At 30.8% G+C, this 19,913-nt stretch overlaps 1 protein-coding gene across 6 annotated transcripts in view; it reads left to right on the forward strand.

Annotated features, from left to right (window-relative positions):
- The window catches only part of LOC101898946 (mucin-4), a 155,280-nt gene that overhangs the window by 72,470 nt on the left and 62,897 nt on the right, over nucleotides 1-19,913 (forward strand). For all 6 annotated transcript variants that reach the window (XM_059125120.1, XM_059125124.1, XM_059125125.1 and 3 more), the window contains one exon: nucleotides 10,302-10,981. In XM_059125120.1, coding sequence (XP_058981103.1) covers nucleotides 10,733-10,981 — 249 coding nt within the window. In that variant the 5' untranslated portion in view covers nucleotides 10,302-10,732. The remainder of the gene's footprint in view (nucleotides 1-10,301; nucleotides 10,982-19,913) is intronic.

A 19,913-nucleotide genomic window follows, 5' to 3' on the forward strand; every position in this document is an offset into this window, starting at 1 on the left:
TATTTTAAAAAATATATATATTTTTTAGAGATGGTCGTTGAAAGTATGGTTTTAAAAAATCTAGATTGAAAATGGTTTTGGAAAAATATATTTCAAAAATCCTCCGTTAAAAAAATGGTGCTTGTTTCTTAAGTCTTTTGTTTGTGTAGTTGACAAACATTGCCTTACCCCACAAAATAACAAGTTTTTCACCCCGAAACTTAAAAATAAATTCGGGAATCAAAATTTTGGGACCCTCTCCCCCTTTCCTCCCCCTACATACTTACCCCTCATAACCCTTACCCCTTCCCCCTCAAACCAAATAACATGTCTCGCTCCAGTAATGAACATTAAATAAAACAAATGTTTAACAACTAATCAGTCTTGGCAATTATTTTTTAAATATTAAAAAAAATATACAACAATAACAAAATCAACACCCTCACCTCAGCAAAAACAACAACCACAACAACAAAAATTTATTTAATTGCTGTTATTTATTTTAAGATTGATGTTGATTATTTTTTGTGTTATTATTACACTTGGCTTGGATTCGACCAGTTGTCTTGGGGTTGATGCTTGCCTGCCTAGAAATCTGATTAAGGTGGATAGCAACAACAACAACAACAACAACAGCAAAACAACACGCAATAGTTACATTTTTTTTATTTCTTTTAAATTCGATATTAATTTCATATTAGCCGAGTGTAAATAGAGCTTAAGCTTCCGCATTGAAACTGGCTGCTAGTTGCCGTGGCCATATTGGGTGAGGGGGTGTGATTTTTTTGTGGAAAATAGAATGAGATCATTTATTGATGAGGTTGGATTTTTTCATTGTGGTAGGCTACCAAAGGCCTAGATTAAGGTCCCAGAAAAAATATTGGGTGTCATTTGACAAAAAAAATGGGACCTAGGAATTTCGGAAGTAGATAAAATTAACCCATTTTCTTCAAATATTTTTTGTGGTAGGCTACCAAAGGCCTAGATTAAGGTCTCAGAAAAAAATATTAGCTGGCATTTGACAAAAAATGGGACCTAAGAATTTCGGAAGTGGATAAAATTAACCCATTTTCTTCAAATATTTTTTTGTGGTAGGCTACCAAAGGCCTCGATTAAGGTCTCAGAAAAAAATATTGAATGGCATTTGACAAAAAAATGGGACCTAGGAATTTCGGAAGTGGATAAAATTAACCCATTTTCTTCAAATATTTTTTTCCATTCCAGAATCTAGTTTCCCCCCTTTTCCTCTACAATTCACCTGATAACACCTTTCTGACTTTTCCTAACCCCCCCAAAAAAAAAAAAAGAAAAACTTTACAGTTAAAATTAAAATTTATTAAATCAACACTTCCTTGTTCGTAACCATTTCAAGACATTAGCAGCCATGTCGCTGGCCGCTAAGCATGGTCCTCAATTGGGGGGAGAGAGAGATAATGGAAACAAAAATCCAAGCACAGTTAATTACAATGACAAGACAGTGGCAGCGACACAGACTGAGACCACGAAGAAACGGCAGAAGACAGACTGGTTTATATATCACCATCGCATACACTTATACCTCCGCGAGGGGTAGAGGGAGCCAAGCTCTTGGCCAGAACATGGTGCAGAATAATTGAATAGAACGGAAAATGGTATTTCTTCCAACACTTGCCAGTAACCGGGAGGGTAAGCATAACAAATGATGTTGTCAAACAAAAGACTTAAGACACAAACCTCATGGTAATGACAACAAATAACTGGAATCGGAATGTAATTGAAAAAAAATAGAAACAGAACAGAACAGAAAAGAATAAATAAAAACACATAAGAAGAGAAGATAATTAATTACTCCTTTCACTAAGTCGGGCATTAGTTGGAGTGATTGGCAGATTAAAATTGCAAAAAAAAAAAAAATAAATTAATAAAAAATAGAAAAAAAAATTTAGTCCTTTTTTTTCTATAAAAAAATCGGGTCCTCCAGGAAACTGGGGATTTTTTCTATATATGTTCTCCACACAACTGTAATTTCTTCTATTTTTTTTTTCTAAAAAAAAAATTGACCCCCCAAACTGGCGATTTTTTTCTATAGGAATAAATCTGGTCCCATAGCTCACTGGCGACTTTTTTTATAAAAACAAGTAAAAAAGCTGTAAGTTCGGCCGGATCGAGCTTTGAATACCCTCCACCATTTGGAACGATTTTGGCAATTTTCAAAAAAAAAAAAAAAAATAAAATAATAAAATAAAATCCGTTAAAAATTCTGTTAAAATTTTAAAAATGCCAAATGTTGCCGTTATATTAGTGTCTATACGAAGACATGGAACTGCACAGTCAAATTTCTGTCTTAGGCTGTAGTATCCATTTCGAACTTCAAATGCGAAATTTGAAATAATTCCGGTGAATAATGTCGCTAAAATCATCAAAATACCGAATATCGGAAGGTACAGCTATATGGCGGCTATACGAAGACGTGGACTTGCACAGACAATTTTCTGTCTTAGGCTGTAGTATCCATTACGAACTTCAAATACCAAAATTGAAACGATTCCGGTAAATATTGTCGCTAAAATCATCAAAATACCGAAAAAAGGGAGGTACCCTTATATGGGGGCTATACGAAGACATGGACCTTCACAGACAATTTTCTGTCACAGGCTGTAGTACCCATTACGAACTTTAAATACCAAATTTGAAAAAATTCCGTTGAATAATGTCGCTGAAATCATCAAAATACCGAATATCGGGAGGTAACGTTATATGGGGGCTATACCAAAATGTGGACCTACGTCATCCATTTTCAATACCAAAAAACACATTTGAGTAAAATCTACATTTCGAGGCTTGAAAGGGTATTTGAAAAAACCCTTTAAAAATCCACGTTTAAAGGTCTTTGGAAATCTCTGAAAAATTATTTAAAAATTCCACGTTTGTAGGCCTTTGTGAATCTCTGAAAAATTCTTTGAAAAATCCAAGTTTGAAGGCCTTTGGGACCCTCTGAAAAATTCTTTAAAAAATCCAAGTTTAATGACCTTTGGAAATTTTTAATAAATTCTTTAAAAATCGACATTTGAGCACCTTTGGAGATTTCTGAAAAATTCTTTAAGAATCCACGTTTGACGGCCTTTGGAAATTTTTAAAAAATTCTTTAAAAATCGACATTTGAGCACCTTTGGAGATCTCTGAAAAATTCTTTAAAATTCCACGTTTGAAGGGCTTTGGAAATTCTTTAAAAATCGGCATTTGAGCACATTTGGAGATTTCTGAAAAATTCTTTAAATCCACGTTTGAAGGCCTTTGGAAATTCTTTAAAAATCGACATTTGAGCACCTTTGGAGATCTCTGAAAAATTCTTTAAAAATCCACGTTTGAAGGGCTTTGGAAATTTTTTAAAAATCGACATTTGAGCACCTTTGGATATCTCAGAAAAATTCTTTTAAAAAATTCACGTTTGAAGGCCTTTGGAGATCTCAGAAAAATTCTTTTAAAAAGATCCACGTTTGAAGGCTTTGGGAGATCTCTGAAAATATCTTTAAAAAATCAACGTTTGAAGGTCTTTGGAGATCTCTGAAAAATTCTTTAAAAAATCCACGTTTGAAGGTCTTTGGAAATCTCTGAAAGGCCTTAAGGGTGCTCTCAAAATTTCTTTAAAAAATCCACAATAGAAGGCCTTTGGAGATCTCTGAAAAATTCTTTAAAAAATCCACGTTTCCAGGCCTTTGAAGATCTCTGAAAATTTCTTTAAAAAATACACGTTTGAAAGCCTTTGGAAATCTCTGAAAAATTCGTCAGAAAATCCACGTTTGAAGGCCTCTGGGGACCTCTGAAAAATTCATTAAAAAAACCACGTTTGAAGGCCTCGACAGATCTTTAAAAAAATTCTTTAAAAAATCCACATTATAAGGCCTTTGTAGATCTCTGAATAATTCTTTAAAAGATCTACGTTTAAAAGTTTTTGGAGATCTCTGAAAAATTCTTTAAAAGATCTACGTTTAAAAGTTTTTGGAGATCTCTGAAAAATTCTTTAAAAAATCCACGTTTAAAGGCCTTTGGAGATCTCTGAAAAAATTCTTTAAAAAATCCACGTTTAAAGGCCTTTGGAGATCTCTGAAAAAATTCTTTAAAAAATCCACGTTTGAAGGCCTTTGGAGATCTCTGAAAAATTCTTTTAAAAAATCCACGTTTAAAGGTCTTTGCGAGTCTCTGAAAAATTATTTAAAAAATCCACGTTTAAAGGCCCTTGAAGATCTCTGAAAAATTCTTTGAAAAATCCACGTTTGAAAGCCTTTGAAGGTCTCTGAAAAATTCATTAAAAAATCCACGTTTGAAGGCCTTACGGGTGTTCTAAAAATTCTTTAAAAAATCCACGTTTGAAGGCCTTAAGGGTGCTCTAAAAAATTCTTTAAAAAATCCACGTTTAAATGCCGTTGAAGGTCTCTGAAAAATTCTTTAAAAAATCCACGTTTGAAGGCCTTAAGGGTGCTCTAAAAAATTCTTTAAAAAAGCCACGTTTAAAGGTCTTTGGGAGTCTCTGAAAAATTCTTTAAAAAATCCACGTTTGATGGCCATTGGGGACCTCTGAAAAATTCATTAAAAATCCACGTTTGATGGCCTTTGGGGACATCTGAAAAATTCATTAAAAAATCCACGTTTGAAGCCCTTTGAAGATCTCTGAAAAATTCTTTTAAAAATCCACGTTTGATGGCCATTGGGGACCTCTGAAAAATTCATTAAAAAAATCCACGTTTTATGGCCTTTGGGGACCTCTGAAAAATTCATTTAAAAAATCCACGTTTTATGGCCTTTGGGGACCTCTGAAAAATTCATTAAAAATCCACGTTTGAAGGCCTTTGGAAATTCTTTAAAAGTCGACATTTGAGCACCTTTGGAGATCTCTGAAAAATTCTTTAAAAAATCCACATTTGAAGCCTTTGTAGGTCTCTGAAAAATTCTTTAAAAAATCCACAATAGAAGGCCTTTGGAGATCTCTGAAAATTTTTTAAAAAAATCCACGTTTGAAGGCCTTTGTAGGTATCTGAAAAATTCTTTAAAAAATACACTTTTGAAGAGATCTTTAGAAAAATTCTTTAAAAAATTCACGTTTTAATGCCTTTGTGAATATCTGAAAAATTCTTAAAAAATCCTCTTTTGCATGCCTTTGGAGATCTCTGGAAAATTCGTTAAAAAAACACGTTTAAAGGCCTCAAGGGGCCTTTGAAAAATCCTATAAAAATCCACTTTTGAAAAACAAATAAATTTTTTTTTTTCTAGAAAAATCTCCAATCAATTGTTACAATTGAGTCCATGTTTTTGTTTTGAAAACATCCAAGCTTTCTCGACACCATGTTATTGCTGTTGTTGTTCGTTCCCATTCTTAAGACGCTCTTTTCCATGGATATGTGGACTAGTTTTTCTATCGACTTGGTCATGCGTCTATTGCCTATCAATTTTTTGTTTTGTTTTTTTGCTGCAGATAAACATAAAGTTATTCCGGTCATGTTGTTTTTCTTGATTTTTCCTCAGACACAAACAAACGCACACACACACACTCACACATAGAAAGAACACTGTTTTTCTGCAACTCGGGGAAATTAGTGTTAACCGGCAACAACAACATAAACTTGTTCTTGTTTTGATGAGTTTTCCATTTGAAATGATCAGTTATTTAGAGTTGGAAATGTTGGTTGGTTTTTCATCGGCAGCAGAAAAAGCCGAAAGGCAGGAGGGGATCGAAATTGGAAAAACAACTTTGAACTTGTACTCAATTCCAATTCTTGGGAGTAGTTCTTGTTCGACACACACACACACAAATTGCCTGCCTCTTTTTGCTACATTGAAATTTTTAGTAGGCTGTAGCGGATTACAGATCCCCGTCTCCCCTCTCTTCCCTGGCTACTCCAGCTACTGCCGGCTGTCATTCTGCTGCTGGTGGTAGTTGGCCTGCCTTTGGCCATCATGTGTGTTGGAATAATAATTACAAAACCAGAACCACTACCTTAATAGCTACTCATAAGCGAAACAACGGACGGACAGACAGACAGACCAGCAGACATTTGATGGTGTTACGACTGGCTGGCTGGCTCACTGACTGTCCATCCATCCATCCAGTCAACAAACCGGCTGTATGTCTTTCATTCCGCTTTTTTTTGCCTTTTCTTAATTCCGACAAATTTAAATCACTCGGAACTGTAGAACATGAACGTGCCGATGATTATGGAAATCATTAAAAATTCACAAAACAAAAAAATACCGGAGTATCAAAATTTGAACAACAACAACAACAAGTTATGTGAGTAATAAATTTCATACTCCAAAATATAAACATGAACAGACAGGCATATGTATGTAGCTGTGTTCAAGTATTCAAATCTGCTTATGGGCAACAGCTGTTTCTTGAGAACCGCACAAAGTTGTGGCTATTAAATGACGTATTTTTAAGAATTATTCAAAAACCTTTTCAAGCTTTCAGACGTGGATTTTTGAATTTTTTTTTTCGGAGACCCACAAAAGCCTCCCAAGGCCTTCACTCATGGATTATTTAAACAATTTTTTAAAATATTTCCAAAGGCCCTCAAACGTGGATTCTTTAAAAATCCAAGAATTCCGGAAGGCCTTCAAACTTGGATTTTTTAAAATTCGAAAAGAACTTCAAAGGCGTTTTTTAAAGATTTTTTTGAAAATTCCGAAAATCCTTCAAACGTAGATTTAAAAAAATTAAAATTCGGAAAGACCTTCAAACTTGGATTTTTTAAAGATTTTTTTAAAAATTCGGAAAGGCCTTCCAATGTGGATTTTCTAAAAAAAATTAAAAATTCGAAAAGGCCTTAAAACTTCCTTTTTTATTGAATTTTGAAAATTCCGAAAGGCTTTCGAACTTGGATTTTAAAGAATTTTTCAGAGATTCTTACAAGCCTTTAAACGTGGACTTTTTGAAGAATTTTTCAGAGATCTCCAAAGGCCTTTTTACACCTAGATTTTTTAAAGATTTTTTCAGAGAATCAAAAGGCTTTCAAAAGTGGATTTTTTAAAGAATTTTTCGGAGATTCTTAGGAGCCTTCAAACGTGGATTTTTTAAAGAATTTTTCGGAGATTCTTAGGGGCCTTCAAACGTGGATTTTTTAAAGAATTTTTCAGAGATTTTCAAAGGCCTAGAAACGTGGATTTTTTAAAGAATTTTCCGAGATCTCCAAAGGCCTTTAAATGTGGATTTTTTAAAGAATTTTCCAAACATCTCCAAAAGCCTTTAAACGTGGATTTTTCAAAGAAATTTCCAAAGACCTTTCAAGGCCTTTAAACAAGGAATATTTTCAAAGGGCTAGAAACGTGGATTTTTTAAAGAATTTTTCAGAGATTCTTAAAAGCCTTCAAACGTTGATTTTTTAAAGAATTTTCCAAACATCTCCAAAAGCCTTTAAACGTGGATTTTTCAAAGAATTTTTCAGAGATTTTCAAAGGCTTAGAAACGTGAATTTTTTTAAGAATTTTTCAGAGATTTTCAAAGGCTTAGAAACGTGGATTTTTTAAAGAATTTTTCAGGCCTAGAAAAGTGGATTTTTTTAAAGAATTTTTTTAAGAGATTTTCAAAGGCCTAGAAACGTGGATTTTTTAAAGAACTTTTCAGGCCTAGAAACGTGGGTTTTTTTTAAAGAATTTTTCAGGCCTAGAAACGTGGATTTTTTTTAAAGAATTTTTCAGGCCTAGAAACGTGGATTTTTTTTAAAGAATTTTTAAAAAAAATCTTTTAAGAGATTTTCAAAGGCCTAGAAACGTGGATTTTTTAAAGAATTTTTTAAGAGATTTTCAAAGGCCTAGAAACGTGGATTTTTTTAAAAAAAATTCTTTTAAGATATTTTCAAAGGCCTAGAAACGTGGATTTTTTAAAGAATTTTTTAAGAGATTTTCAAAGGCCTAGAAACGTGGATTTTTTAAATAATTTTTCAGGCCTAGAAAAGTGGAGTTTTCAAAGAATTTTTCTGAGATCTCCAAAGCCTTCAAACGTGGATTTTTAAAGAATTTTTCAGAGGCTTCTAAAGGTCTTTAAACGTGGATTTTTTAAAGAATTTTTCAGAGATCTCCAAAGGCCTTCAAACGTGGATTACTTGAATTTTTCAGAGATCTCCAAATGCCTTTAGACATGGATTTTTTAAAGAATTTTCCAAACATCTCCAAAGGCCTTTAAACGTCGATTTTTTTAAGAAATTTCCAAAAACCTTTCAAGGACTCTAAATTTCCAAATATCTTTTAACGTGGATTTTTTATGGATTTTCTATAGATCTCAAATGGTGGATTTTTTAAAGAAATTTTCAGAGATCTTGAAAGGCCTTCAAACTTGGATTTTTTAAAGAATTTTTAAAGGCCTTTAAACGTGGATTTTTCAAAGAATTTTTTCAATCAATTTTTTAAATATTTTTTTAAAGAACTTAAGAAACCTTCAAACGTGGATTTTTAAAGAATTTTTCAGAGATCTCCAAAGACCTTCATATGTGAATTTTTTAAAGAAATTTTCAAAGACCTTCCTAGGCCTTTTTAAAGAATTTTTCAGAGATTCCCAAAGTCCTTCAAACGCAATTTATTTAAAAAACTTGTCAGGGGTTCTCAGAGGCCTTCAAAAGTGGATTTTTAAGGATTCCCAAATGCCTTCAAACTTGGAGTTATAAAAAAATTGAGGGGTTCCCAAAGGCCTTCAAATGTGGATTTTCGGGGATTACCAAAGGCCTTCAAACTTGAATTTAAAAAAATCAGGGGTTCCCAAAAGTCTTTCAAGTGTGGACTTTCAGGGATTCCCAAAGGCTCTCAAACGTGGATTTTTAAGGAATTTTTCTGGGGTTCCCAAAGGCCTTCAAAATTGGAGTTTAAAAAAAAAATCAGGAGTTCCCAAAGGCCTTCAAAAGTGAATTTAGAGGGACTCCTAACGGCATTTAAACTTTTTTTATTTTTTTTTTTTTTCGTTTATTTTTTCAGGACATCAAGAATTTTTTACAAAATGTTCACAAATCCCCATTTAATTGCATTTTTGAAAATCGTTATGGTCTTTAAACGAGGAGATCACTAGAGACCTTCAAATATGGTTTCAACAAAATCATTAAATTTCTTTAATTATGCCTTAACACCCTCAGATGAGGATAATTTTATAATTTTTCTGAGACCACTGAAGTCATAAAACATTCTATTTTTCAAAAAAAAAAATTTTCGAAATCTTCAAAGGTTTTTTTTTGAGGATTTTTTAGAGTTCCTCTAAGGCCTTTGAAAATAAAATTGATTTTTTTTTAAATAGCCAAAGGTCTTCAGGAGTATATTCTTTTTAAAGATTTTTTAAAAATCCCCAAAGGACTTAAAAAAAACCATGGACCTTTTAACAAAGATTTTTACCTTTAAGTAGATTTTTTAAAAAAATCATAAAAATATCAAATGTGGTTTTTAAATTCTAAATTCAAAGAGATCTTCATGCTTCAAGTCAGGACTTTTTAATGAATCCTTCACATAACTTTAAATGTGATTTTTATTTATTTATTTTTTTTTTCAAGAATATCGCAGGGCTTTTGGATTTAATCTTTTAAAGAATTATAAAAGTCCCCTTCGAGCTTTAAAATGTGATTATTTTAAAAAAAAAATTAGAGACCCTCTACCCAATAACTGGGGATCAATTTTTTTCTATAGAAAAAATTTCCCAATAACAGGGGATACATTTTTTTCTATAGATAAAAATCCCCAATAACTGGGGATCAATTTTTTTCTGTTAGAAAAAAATCCCCAATAACTGGGGATAATTTTTTTTTTATAAAAAAAATCCCCAATAACTGGGGATAAATTTTTTTTATAGAAAAAATCCCCAATAACTGGGGATAATTTTTTTTTCTATAAAAAAAAATCCCCAATAACTAGGGATACATTTTTTTCTATAAAAAAAATCCCCAATAACTGGGGATAATTTTTTTTCTATAGAAAAAAATCCCCAATAACTGGGGATAAATTTTTTTTCTATAGAAAAAATCCCCAATAACTGGGGATCAATTTTTTTCTAGAGAAAAAAATTCCCAATAACTTCAATTTTTTAAGAAGTCTTCAAATGTATTTTTCCAACCAGAAACCTCTTCAAGCCTTTAATCGGAGATTTACGAAGAATTTTTTAAAGACTCCTTTTAGTCCTCAAATGTATATTTTTTAAGCAATTAAAATCGAGGTCCATTAGGGTCTTACGATTGTTACTTTTACAATTTTTTATTTTTTTTCTATAAATCTGATTTACTTTCCAAAACTAGGCTCTTTCCCCTATTAACTTTCTTTACAATAACAATTAATTATAAATTATTAAAGTTTCTAATTTTTTATTTATTTTTTGTTCACAGATTTATTTGATGATTTATGAATTTTGGAAAACAAAGGTGTTATCTTTAGACCGAACCGAGAAGCAACATTAATTAAATTAGAGCGTGAAAAATTGCTGGTGTTCATGAAAAGAACAGATAAAACAGTAGCAGCCATCATCAGCATCAGCGAATTGCAAAGAAAGCTGGTCAGACAAGCGACGATTAGCTGATACCCCACCAGAGAGCTAATCTACGAAAAAGAATTAGCCAAACCTAAAATCATAAATTACCGAAGACAAAAAGAGAGAGAAAGAACAACGAAGCTCATCAATTACAGAAAAGAAAACTGGGAGAAAGAAAAATAGACAAAGCCAGCAAAACTCCGTAGAAGAAGGAAGTTCGACTTCCTGGTAGAATAGTTCATGTAAATAATACAATTAGAAAAAAAAGCTAGAACAACAACATTAAAAATGGAAATCATGACATCAACCACAACAACATCGCCGAATGCTCACAATCAAAAGGAGCTGCGTTTATTTGCCCCCTCGGGGACGACGACAACGGCAGGCGATCATCATCTGGGCAAACATGGTGCCCGCTCACCCTTCCAACGGGAAGTGCGTGAATGGCAACGCATTGATCCGGATACAGGTGCACTGATGACAGGACGTCTGGAGGCTGATCGCTGGGTTAGCGGGCCATTGAACAGTTATGGCAAGGTGAGTGACAGGAAATGAAAATAAAAATAATTCCCCAGTAACTGGGGATCGAATTTTTTTCTATAGAAAAAAATCCCCAGTAACTGGGGATCGAATTTTTTTCTATAGAAAAAAATCCCCAGTAACTGGGGATCGAATTTTTTTCTATAGAAAAAAATCCCCAGTAACTGGGGATCGAATTTTTTTCTATAGAAAAAAATCCCCAGTAACTGGGGATCGAATTTTTTTCTATAGAAAAAAATCCCCAGTGCAACTGGGGACCCGAATTTTTTCTATAGAAAAAAATCCCCAGTGCAACTGGGGACCCGAATTTTTTTCTATAGAAAAAAATCCCCAGTGCAACTGGGGACCCGAATTTTTTTCTATAGAAAAAAATCCCCAGTGCAACTGGGGACCCGAATTTTTTTCTATAGAAAAAAATCCCCAGTGCAACTGGGGACCGAATTTTTTTCTATAGAAAAAAATCCCCAATAGCTGGGGATCGAATTTTTTTCTATAGAAAAAAATCCCCAATAGCTGGGGATCGAATTTTTTTCTATAGAAAAAAATCCCCAATAGCTGGGGATCGAATTTTTTTCTATAGAAAAAAATCCCCAGTGCAACTGGGGACCCGAATTTTTTTCTATAGAAAAAAATCCCCAATAACTGGGGGGATAAATTTTTTTCTATAGAAAAAAATCCCCAATAACTGGGGATCGAATTTTTTTCTATAGAAAAAAAATCCCCAATAACTGGGGATCGAATTTTTTTCTATAGAAAAAAATCCCCAATAACTGGGGATCGAATTTTTTTCTATAGAAAAAAATCCCCAATAACTGGGGATCGAATTTTTTTCTATAGAAAAAAAAATCCCCAATAACTGGGGATCGAATTTTTTTCTATAGAAAAAAAATTCCCAATAACTGGGGATCGAATTTCCCCAATAACTGGGGGGGATCGAATTAGAAAAAAAATCCCCAATAACTGGGGATCGAATTTTTTTCTATAGGAAAAAAATCCCCAATAACTGGGGATCGAATTTTTTTCTATAGGAAAAAAATCCCCAATAACTGGGGATCGAATTTTTTTCTATAGAAAAAAAAAACCCCAATAACTGGGGATCGAATTTTTTTCTATAGAAAAAAAAAACCCCAATAACTGGGGATCGAATTTTTTTCTATAGAAAAAAAATCCCCAATAACTGGGGATCGAATTTTTTTCTATAGAAAAAAAATCCCCAATAACTGGGGATCGAATTTTTTTCTATAGAAAAAAAATCCCCAATAACTGGGGATCGAATTTTTTTCTATAGAAAAAAAATCCCCAATAACTGGGGATCGAATTTTTTTCTATAGAAAAAAAATCCCCAATAACTGGGGATCGAATTTTTTTCTATAGAAAAAAAATCCCCAATAACTGGGGATCGAATTTTTTTCTATAGAAAAAAAATCCCCAATAACTGGGGATCGAATTTTTTTCTATAGAAAAAAAATCCCCAATAACTGGGGATCGAATTTTTTTCTATAGAAAAAAAATCCCCAATAACTGGGGATCGAATTTTTTTCTATAGAAAAAAAATCCCCAATAACTGGGGATCGAATTTTTTTCTATAGAAAAAAATCCCCAATAACTGGGGATCCGATTTTTTTTCTATAGAAAAAAATCCCCAATAACTGGGGATCCGATTTTTTTTCTATAGAAAAAAATCCCCAATAACTGGGGATCGAATTTTTTTCTATAGAAAAAATTCCCCAGTAACTGGGGATCGAATTTTTTTCTATAGAAAAAAATCCCCAGTAACTGGGGATCGAATTTTTTTCTATAGAAAAAAAATCCCCAATAACTGGGGACCAATTTTTTTCTATAGAAAAAAATTCCCAAGAGCTGGGGACCAATATTTTTCTATAGAAAAAAATCCCCAAGAGCTGGAGTTTAGGGTATTCCAAGTTCGGCCCGGCCGAACTTACAGCTTTCTTACTTGTTTTGTATCACATTACGCATGTCACACACGTACCCACATCCTATTCTAATCGCTCCATCAGTTCTAATTTATTTATTCTATTCTAAATTCTCGTTGATGTCGGATCTCTGATTTTTTTTTCAAAGCTCTCGAAAAAAGTTTGTTTTTTAAGTCTTTGACTCAGCATGACATCAGTGGCCAAATTTGAGAAAAAAAAAATAAAACCCCTTAAAATCGTCACTTATCCTCAAAAAAAAGCCAAGAGCGGTCCCAAAAAAAAAAAAAGGTTTTCAATTTGAGAAAAAAATTGAAAAAATATCAAATTCCCAATCAATCTCCTCCCATGTGACATAACATGTGATTAGCAACAGCAACAACAATGGAATTAATTTTTCTACAAATTTTGTTGTCATATTTTTTGTTGTTGTTGATCGATCTCTTAGCACTCAGGCTGAACTATCATCCAGTGAAATCTCCTCTCCCAACCTCCAATTTTGTGTCCAATTAAATTTTGTCTTATTTTTTTAATGATTTTATTTTCACTGGAGGCTGAGACGACCTCAGGGAAATTACGACAATCTTTATGGAGGTGTAATTTCCTTTTGAATCTGAAAACTATTAAAATTTTCCCAGCGCTATTGAAAGCTGGTGATATGAAAATTTAATTTTCAAAGTCATAAAAAAAATTTTCTAAGTAGGAGAATTTTGGAGAATCTTAAATTTAGAGTGCAAACAAAAGACTTAAGAAACGAACTTTTTTATACCCTCAGCCATATGGCTAGAGAGGCATACACGGTGAGATGAAAAAACTGCGTTACTGTGATACCGTGGACGTCAAGGAAGTGGACGGAAGAAAACAGCAACATCATCAAAAATATCGAATATCGAAACTCCAAACAGCTTTTCTCACAAAATTTCCTCCACTACAATGTATTTAGATCAGATACAAGCCGCCGCCTCATGCCACAGACACATATTCGCACAAGTCCTCACAGACCCAGCGAATGTGTTGTCAATAGCTGTGACCACTTTCGTTTCATTGTTAAAGACAAATCTAACCTTCGGCCAAGAGGTTACCAGATCACGATATTGCATTTATTTTTTTTTTTATTTTTTGCTGCATAAAGCCAGAGAGCTATGCCCAGAGCTCTACAATGTATGGACAGTGTGCATGTGTATGTATGTATGTGTGAAATACACACATACATTTATAGCTAGTCGTGCCCAATTTTTTTTTCTATTTTTTTTTTTTTTTTTTTTTTTTTGAGCAAAAAATCGCACAATTCCTTAACATATTTCATTTTTGGTGTTGATAAGTTTTGTAGGTGATATTGGCTGAGGTTTGGAAAATGCAGTGGCGTAGATTTGGCACAGTCCTTCTAAATGGAGAAGACTTATTAAAGACCGCTTGGGCCCATCCTCAATTGCTAGGAACCTTTTTCATGGGATGTAACAGCCTTGAATTTTTTTTCAATATTTTTAAGGATTTTTAGGTTTGGTCTGGCCTTCAAACATAAATTCAATAAGATTCTACTTATTAAAAAATTATATTTTTTGCTAGTCTTTTATAGGAGCTTGTATATCATAAAAAATAATTTTTAATCAAAATTTGAGGAATTTCATAAAATAAGTCGCGAAAAAACAAAAGACTTAAGACACGAACTCGAAATTTCGATGCATGAGCGGTAAAAATGTATTTTATTTATTTAACATTATTCTATGGACAGGAGACTCAATGGAGGTCTTCTACAGATGGAAAACACTCAAGTCCATGAGTACGTACCGAAATCCTCATCTTGAAAAATACACAAAATCAAATATAGATGGCGCTGTATCATCCTTCTGTATATATAAATAATAAAAAAACAAGGATTTTTTTTTTAAAAACAGGCGTGGATTATTTTTAAAAATATTTTTTTCAACTATTGACAGACGTGGATTTTTTAAAAAATATTTTTTCCATTTATTGACAGACGTGGATTTTTTAAAAAAATATTTTTTTTCCATTTATTGACAGACGTGAATTTTTTAAAAAAAATATTTTTTCCATTAATTGACAGACGTGGATTTAAAAAAAAAAAAATTCCATTTATTGACAGACGTGGATTTCTTAAAAAATATTTTTTCCATTTATTGACAGACGTGGATTTTTTAAAAAATATTTTTTCCATTTATTGACAGACGTGGATTTTTTAAAAAATATTTTTTCCATTTATTGACAGACGTGGATTTTTTAAAAAATATTTTTTCCATTTATTGACAGACGTGGATTTTTTAAAAAATATTTTTTCCATTTATTGACAGACGTGGATTTTTTAAAAAATATTTTTTCCATTTATTGACAGACGTGGATTTTTTAAAAAATATTTTTTCCATTTATTGACAGACGTGGATTTTTTAAAAAATATTTTTTCCATTTATTGACAGACGTGGATTTTTTAAAAAATATTTTTTCCATTTATTGACAGACGTGGATTTTTTAAAAAATATTTTTTCCATTTATTGACAGACGTGGATTTTTTAAAAAATATTTTTTCCATTTATTGACAGACGTGGATTTTTTAAAAAATATTTTTTCTATTTATTGACAGACGTGGATTTTTTAAAAAATATTTTTTCCATTTATTGACAGACGTGGATTTTTTAAAAAATATTTTTTCCATTTATTGACAGACGTGGATTTTTTAAAAAATATTTTTTCCATTTATTGACAGACGTGGATTTTTTAAAAAATATTTTTTCCATTTATTGACAGACGTGGATTTTTTAAAAAATATTTTTTCCATTTATTGACAGACGTGGATTTTTTAAAAAATATTTTTTCCATTTATTGACAGACGTGGATTTTTTAAAAAATATTTTTTCCATTTATTGACAGACGTGGATTTTTTAAAAAATATTTTTTCCATTTATTGACAGACGTGGATTTTTTAAAAAATATTTTTTCCATTTATTGACAGACGTGGATTTTTTAAAAATATTTTTTCCATTTATTGACAGACGTGGATTTTTTAAAAAATATTTTTTCCATTTATTGACAGACGTGGATTTTTTAAAAAATATTTTTTCCATTTATTGACAGACGTGGATTTTTTAAAAAATATTTTTTCCATTTATTGACAGACGTGGATTTTTTAAAAAAATATTTTCTTCAATTTTTGATAGTCGTGGATTTTTAAAAAAATATTTTATTTAATTTTTGATAGACGTAGATTTTTAAAAAAATATTTTATTTAATTTTTGATAGACGTAGATTTTTAAAAAAAAATATTTTCTTCAGTTGTTGATAGAAGTGGATTTTTGAAAAAATATTTTTTATTTCTATTTTCATGTAGTCTATTATCTGCTTCGCTTTACTTATTTCTAAGTATGGCAAAGTTTATGGTCAAAGAGCAAATGGAATAACAACAGCAGGGCAGACAAAATTGGGAAACAGTAATACATTAACAGACATATGCTCCAACAATTCCAATATCACACAAAGGAGAGGCCAGAGAAGGAAAAACCCAGCAAAGCAGTCCCACGGAGGAGGGGGGAGAACTTTTGATAGACACATTAAAGCTAAGCGGTTTTTTTTTTTTGTGGTATTTTATAGTCATTTTTTTTATTTTCTTATTAAAAAATTGTGAAATCTACACCCCCGTTATGGCAGTTGCTGGCCTGTGACTCACACAGAAGAAATCCCAACGAAATGTTGTCACAAAAAAGGACAGTCCACAATTTTTTTTTCGATTTCTTTGAAAATCCCCCAAAGCCACAATAACTCCAAAAAAAGATTTTATGTAAATCCGATAATAAGAAAAACGTGTTCACAAGTTTAAAATTGCTCTTCTACCACCCCTACTTCCTCCTCTCGTTATTTGCAACCGCACGAAATAAACCTAAAATCCCAAAACAAGTATTGACAATTGCCTAGAATGGCTAAGCCCTTCAGGGCAACGCACGATTTTGCTTTTGTTGCAATAACAAAAAAAAAAACCGACAACAATGTTGAAAAATTGCTTCAGAATTCATTTTTTTCATCAGCCGGGAAAGGAAGAGAAGAAGAAGAAGAAGAAGAAGTTGGTGTTTAGAATTTATCAAAAGAAGACCAAACAAATTACATTTGTAGTTCCACAACGAATTAAATCTCAACTAAGTACCTTAGGTTCTCACGCTTTGTTGTTATTGTTGTTTTTTTTTTTTTTTCGTAAAATTGTATAATGTTCTAAAACGTTGAAGAAAGCACCGGAGACCAGCAGAGGTCATCTGGCAAAAGAAATTCATAACAACATTTGATTGTGGTTATTATTTTTGGGCTTTGGCGATGGTGGTGGGGTTTTAAAGTCGAGTTCGTGTCTTAAGTCTTTTGTTTTTTCTTGTTACCTTTTTTCTTTCTTGAAGTTCATCAACTTTTGGCTAACAATGAGCTTGTTGCTTTATGATATAATAGTTGTTAGAAAAAAAGGTATCAATTGTTGTTGTTGTTGTTGTTGCTTTTTACGAAACTACAACAACAAGCAAGGGGTGATTTGCTGAGGCGGAAATAATTAATGTGATTTGTGAATGAAAAAAATATTTTTGGGATGGTTTCAGATATCTGCAATTATTTACAGTTTTAAAAAAAATCAGATTTCGACAGACCTGGATTTAAAAAAAAAATATTTTTCAATTTTTAAGAGGCTAACATTTTTAACAAAATATTTTTCAATTATTGAAAGACGTAGATTTTTTAAAAAATATTTTTTTAAGATTTTGACGGACTTGGATTTTTTAAAAAAAATTTTTTCAATTAAAAGGCTAGGTTTTTCAAAAAATATATACTTTATTCAATTGTTAACAGGCTAGGTTTTAAAAAAATATTTTTCAACAATTGACAGACGTTGATTTTTTAATAAAAATATTTTTCAATTATAAAGAGGCGAGGTTTAAAAAAAAATATATTTTTTTTATATTTTGACAGACTTGTATATTTTAAAAAATATTTTCAAATTATTGACAGAAATGGATTCTTTAAAAAAATATTTTTCAATCATTGACAGACGTTGATTTTTTACAAAAAATATTTTTTAATTATCAGGTGAGGATTTAAAAAAAATATTTGTTTAGATATTGATAGATTTGAATTTTTTAAAAAAAATATTTTTCAATTACTGACAGACGTTGATTTTTTAAATAAATATTTTTCAATTGTTCAGAGGCGATGATTTAAAAAAATATTTTTTTTTCAGATTTTGACAAACTTGGATTTTTAAAAAAAATATTTTATGATTTATTAACAGACGTGGATTTTTTAAGAATATTTTTCTTTAATTATTGACAGGCCTGGGTTTAAAAAAAAGTATTTTTTTTTCAATTATTAACAGGATTTAAAAAAAATATTTTTCAATTACTGACAGATGTGGATTCTTAAAAAAAATATTTTTCAATTATTTACAGACGTGGATTTTTAAAAAAATATATATTTTTCAATTATTAATAGGTTGGGATTTAAAAAAATATTTTTCAATTATTGAAAGGGGTAGATTTTTCAATACAATATTTTTTTCAGATTTTGACAGGTTAATAGGTTGGAATTAAAAAAAAATATATATATTTTTCTATTATTGAAAAACGAAGATTTTTAAAAATATATTTTTCAATTATTGAAAGACGTAGATTTTAAAAAATAATATATTTTTTTAGATTTTGGCAGAAGGAGGATTTAAAAAAATACATATTTTTCAATTATTAAGAGGCTAGGATTAAAAAAATATTATTCAATTATTGACAGAAGTGGATAATTTAAAAAATATTTTTTCAATTATTGACAGACGTTGATTAAAAAATATATATTTTTTTTCAATTATCAAGAGCGGGAATTTAAAAAAAATATTTTTTTCAGATATTAACAGACTTGGATTTTTAAAAAAATATATTTTTCAGATTTTGACAGATGTGGATTTTTTAAAAAATATATATATTTTTCAATTATTAAGAGACTAGGTTTAAAAAATATATTTTTTTGATTATTGATAGAAGTGGATTCTTTAAAAAAATATTTTTCAATCATTGACAGACGAGGATTTTTTTTTAAAAATAAATTTTTTTCAGATTTTGACAGACTTGGATATTTAAAAAAAATATTTTGAAATTATTAACAGAAGTGGATTCTTTAAAAATATATTCTTCAATTATTAGCAGGCGAGGATTTTTAAAAACAATTATTTTTGCAGATTTTGACAGACGTGGATTTAAAAAAAAATATTTTCTTCAATTATTGACTGACATGGATTGAAAAAAAAAAAAACACTTTTCAATTATTGACTGACTGGATTTAAAAAAAAGTAATTATTAACAGGCGAGGATTTTTAAACAAAAAATATTTTTTTCAGACTTTATCAAACGTAGATTTTCTTTAACTATTGACAGACTTGGATTTAAAAAAAAATATTTTCTTCAATTATTGACAGACATTGATTTTTTTAAAAAATATATTTTTTTAAAAATATTTTTTTAAAGTATTTTTAAATCAATGTGGATTTAAAAAAAAATAATTTCATCAATTAATGACAGGCGTGGATTAAGAATATTTTTCTTCAATTATTGAGAAACGTAGATTTATAAAAGCGTGTGGCGGTTCATTGGTCGTTTGAAGACCATAATTCGTGCCAAAGGTGACCAATTCGAACAAATCTAAACTTATTCTAAAATTTGATGCTATTTCCGACATTTTTTGCTTTCATTCAATGAAATTAAAAAAAAAAAAATAATAAAAAATCATGGCGTTTGACTTTGTTGCAGTTATTTTATCTCACCCTGTATTTCCATAAATTTGCATCAGAAAACATTAAAAAAAACCGCATTCTTTTCTATAATCGTTTTTTTCTTATTAATTTGAAATCTCCTCCAAAATTTTGCTTATCTTCAAAAAAGAAGTAGCTCCTATTCTACTGAATAACTCACAATCTTCCTAATGGACAGAAAATTGAGATAAGGCTTCTGTTGTTGCTGTTGTTGTTTCTCCATATCTAA

Source organism: Musca domestica, unplaced genomic scaffold, assembly GCF_030504385.1.
Source record: "Musca domestica strain aabys unplaced genomic scaffold, Musca_domestica.polishedcontigs.V.1.1 32, whole genome shotgun sequence".
In the NCBI taxonomy this organism is placed as follows: Eukaryota; Metazoa; Arthropoda; class Insecta; order Diptera; family Muscidae; genus Musca; species Musca domestica.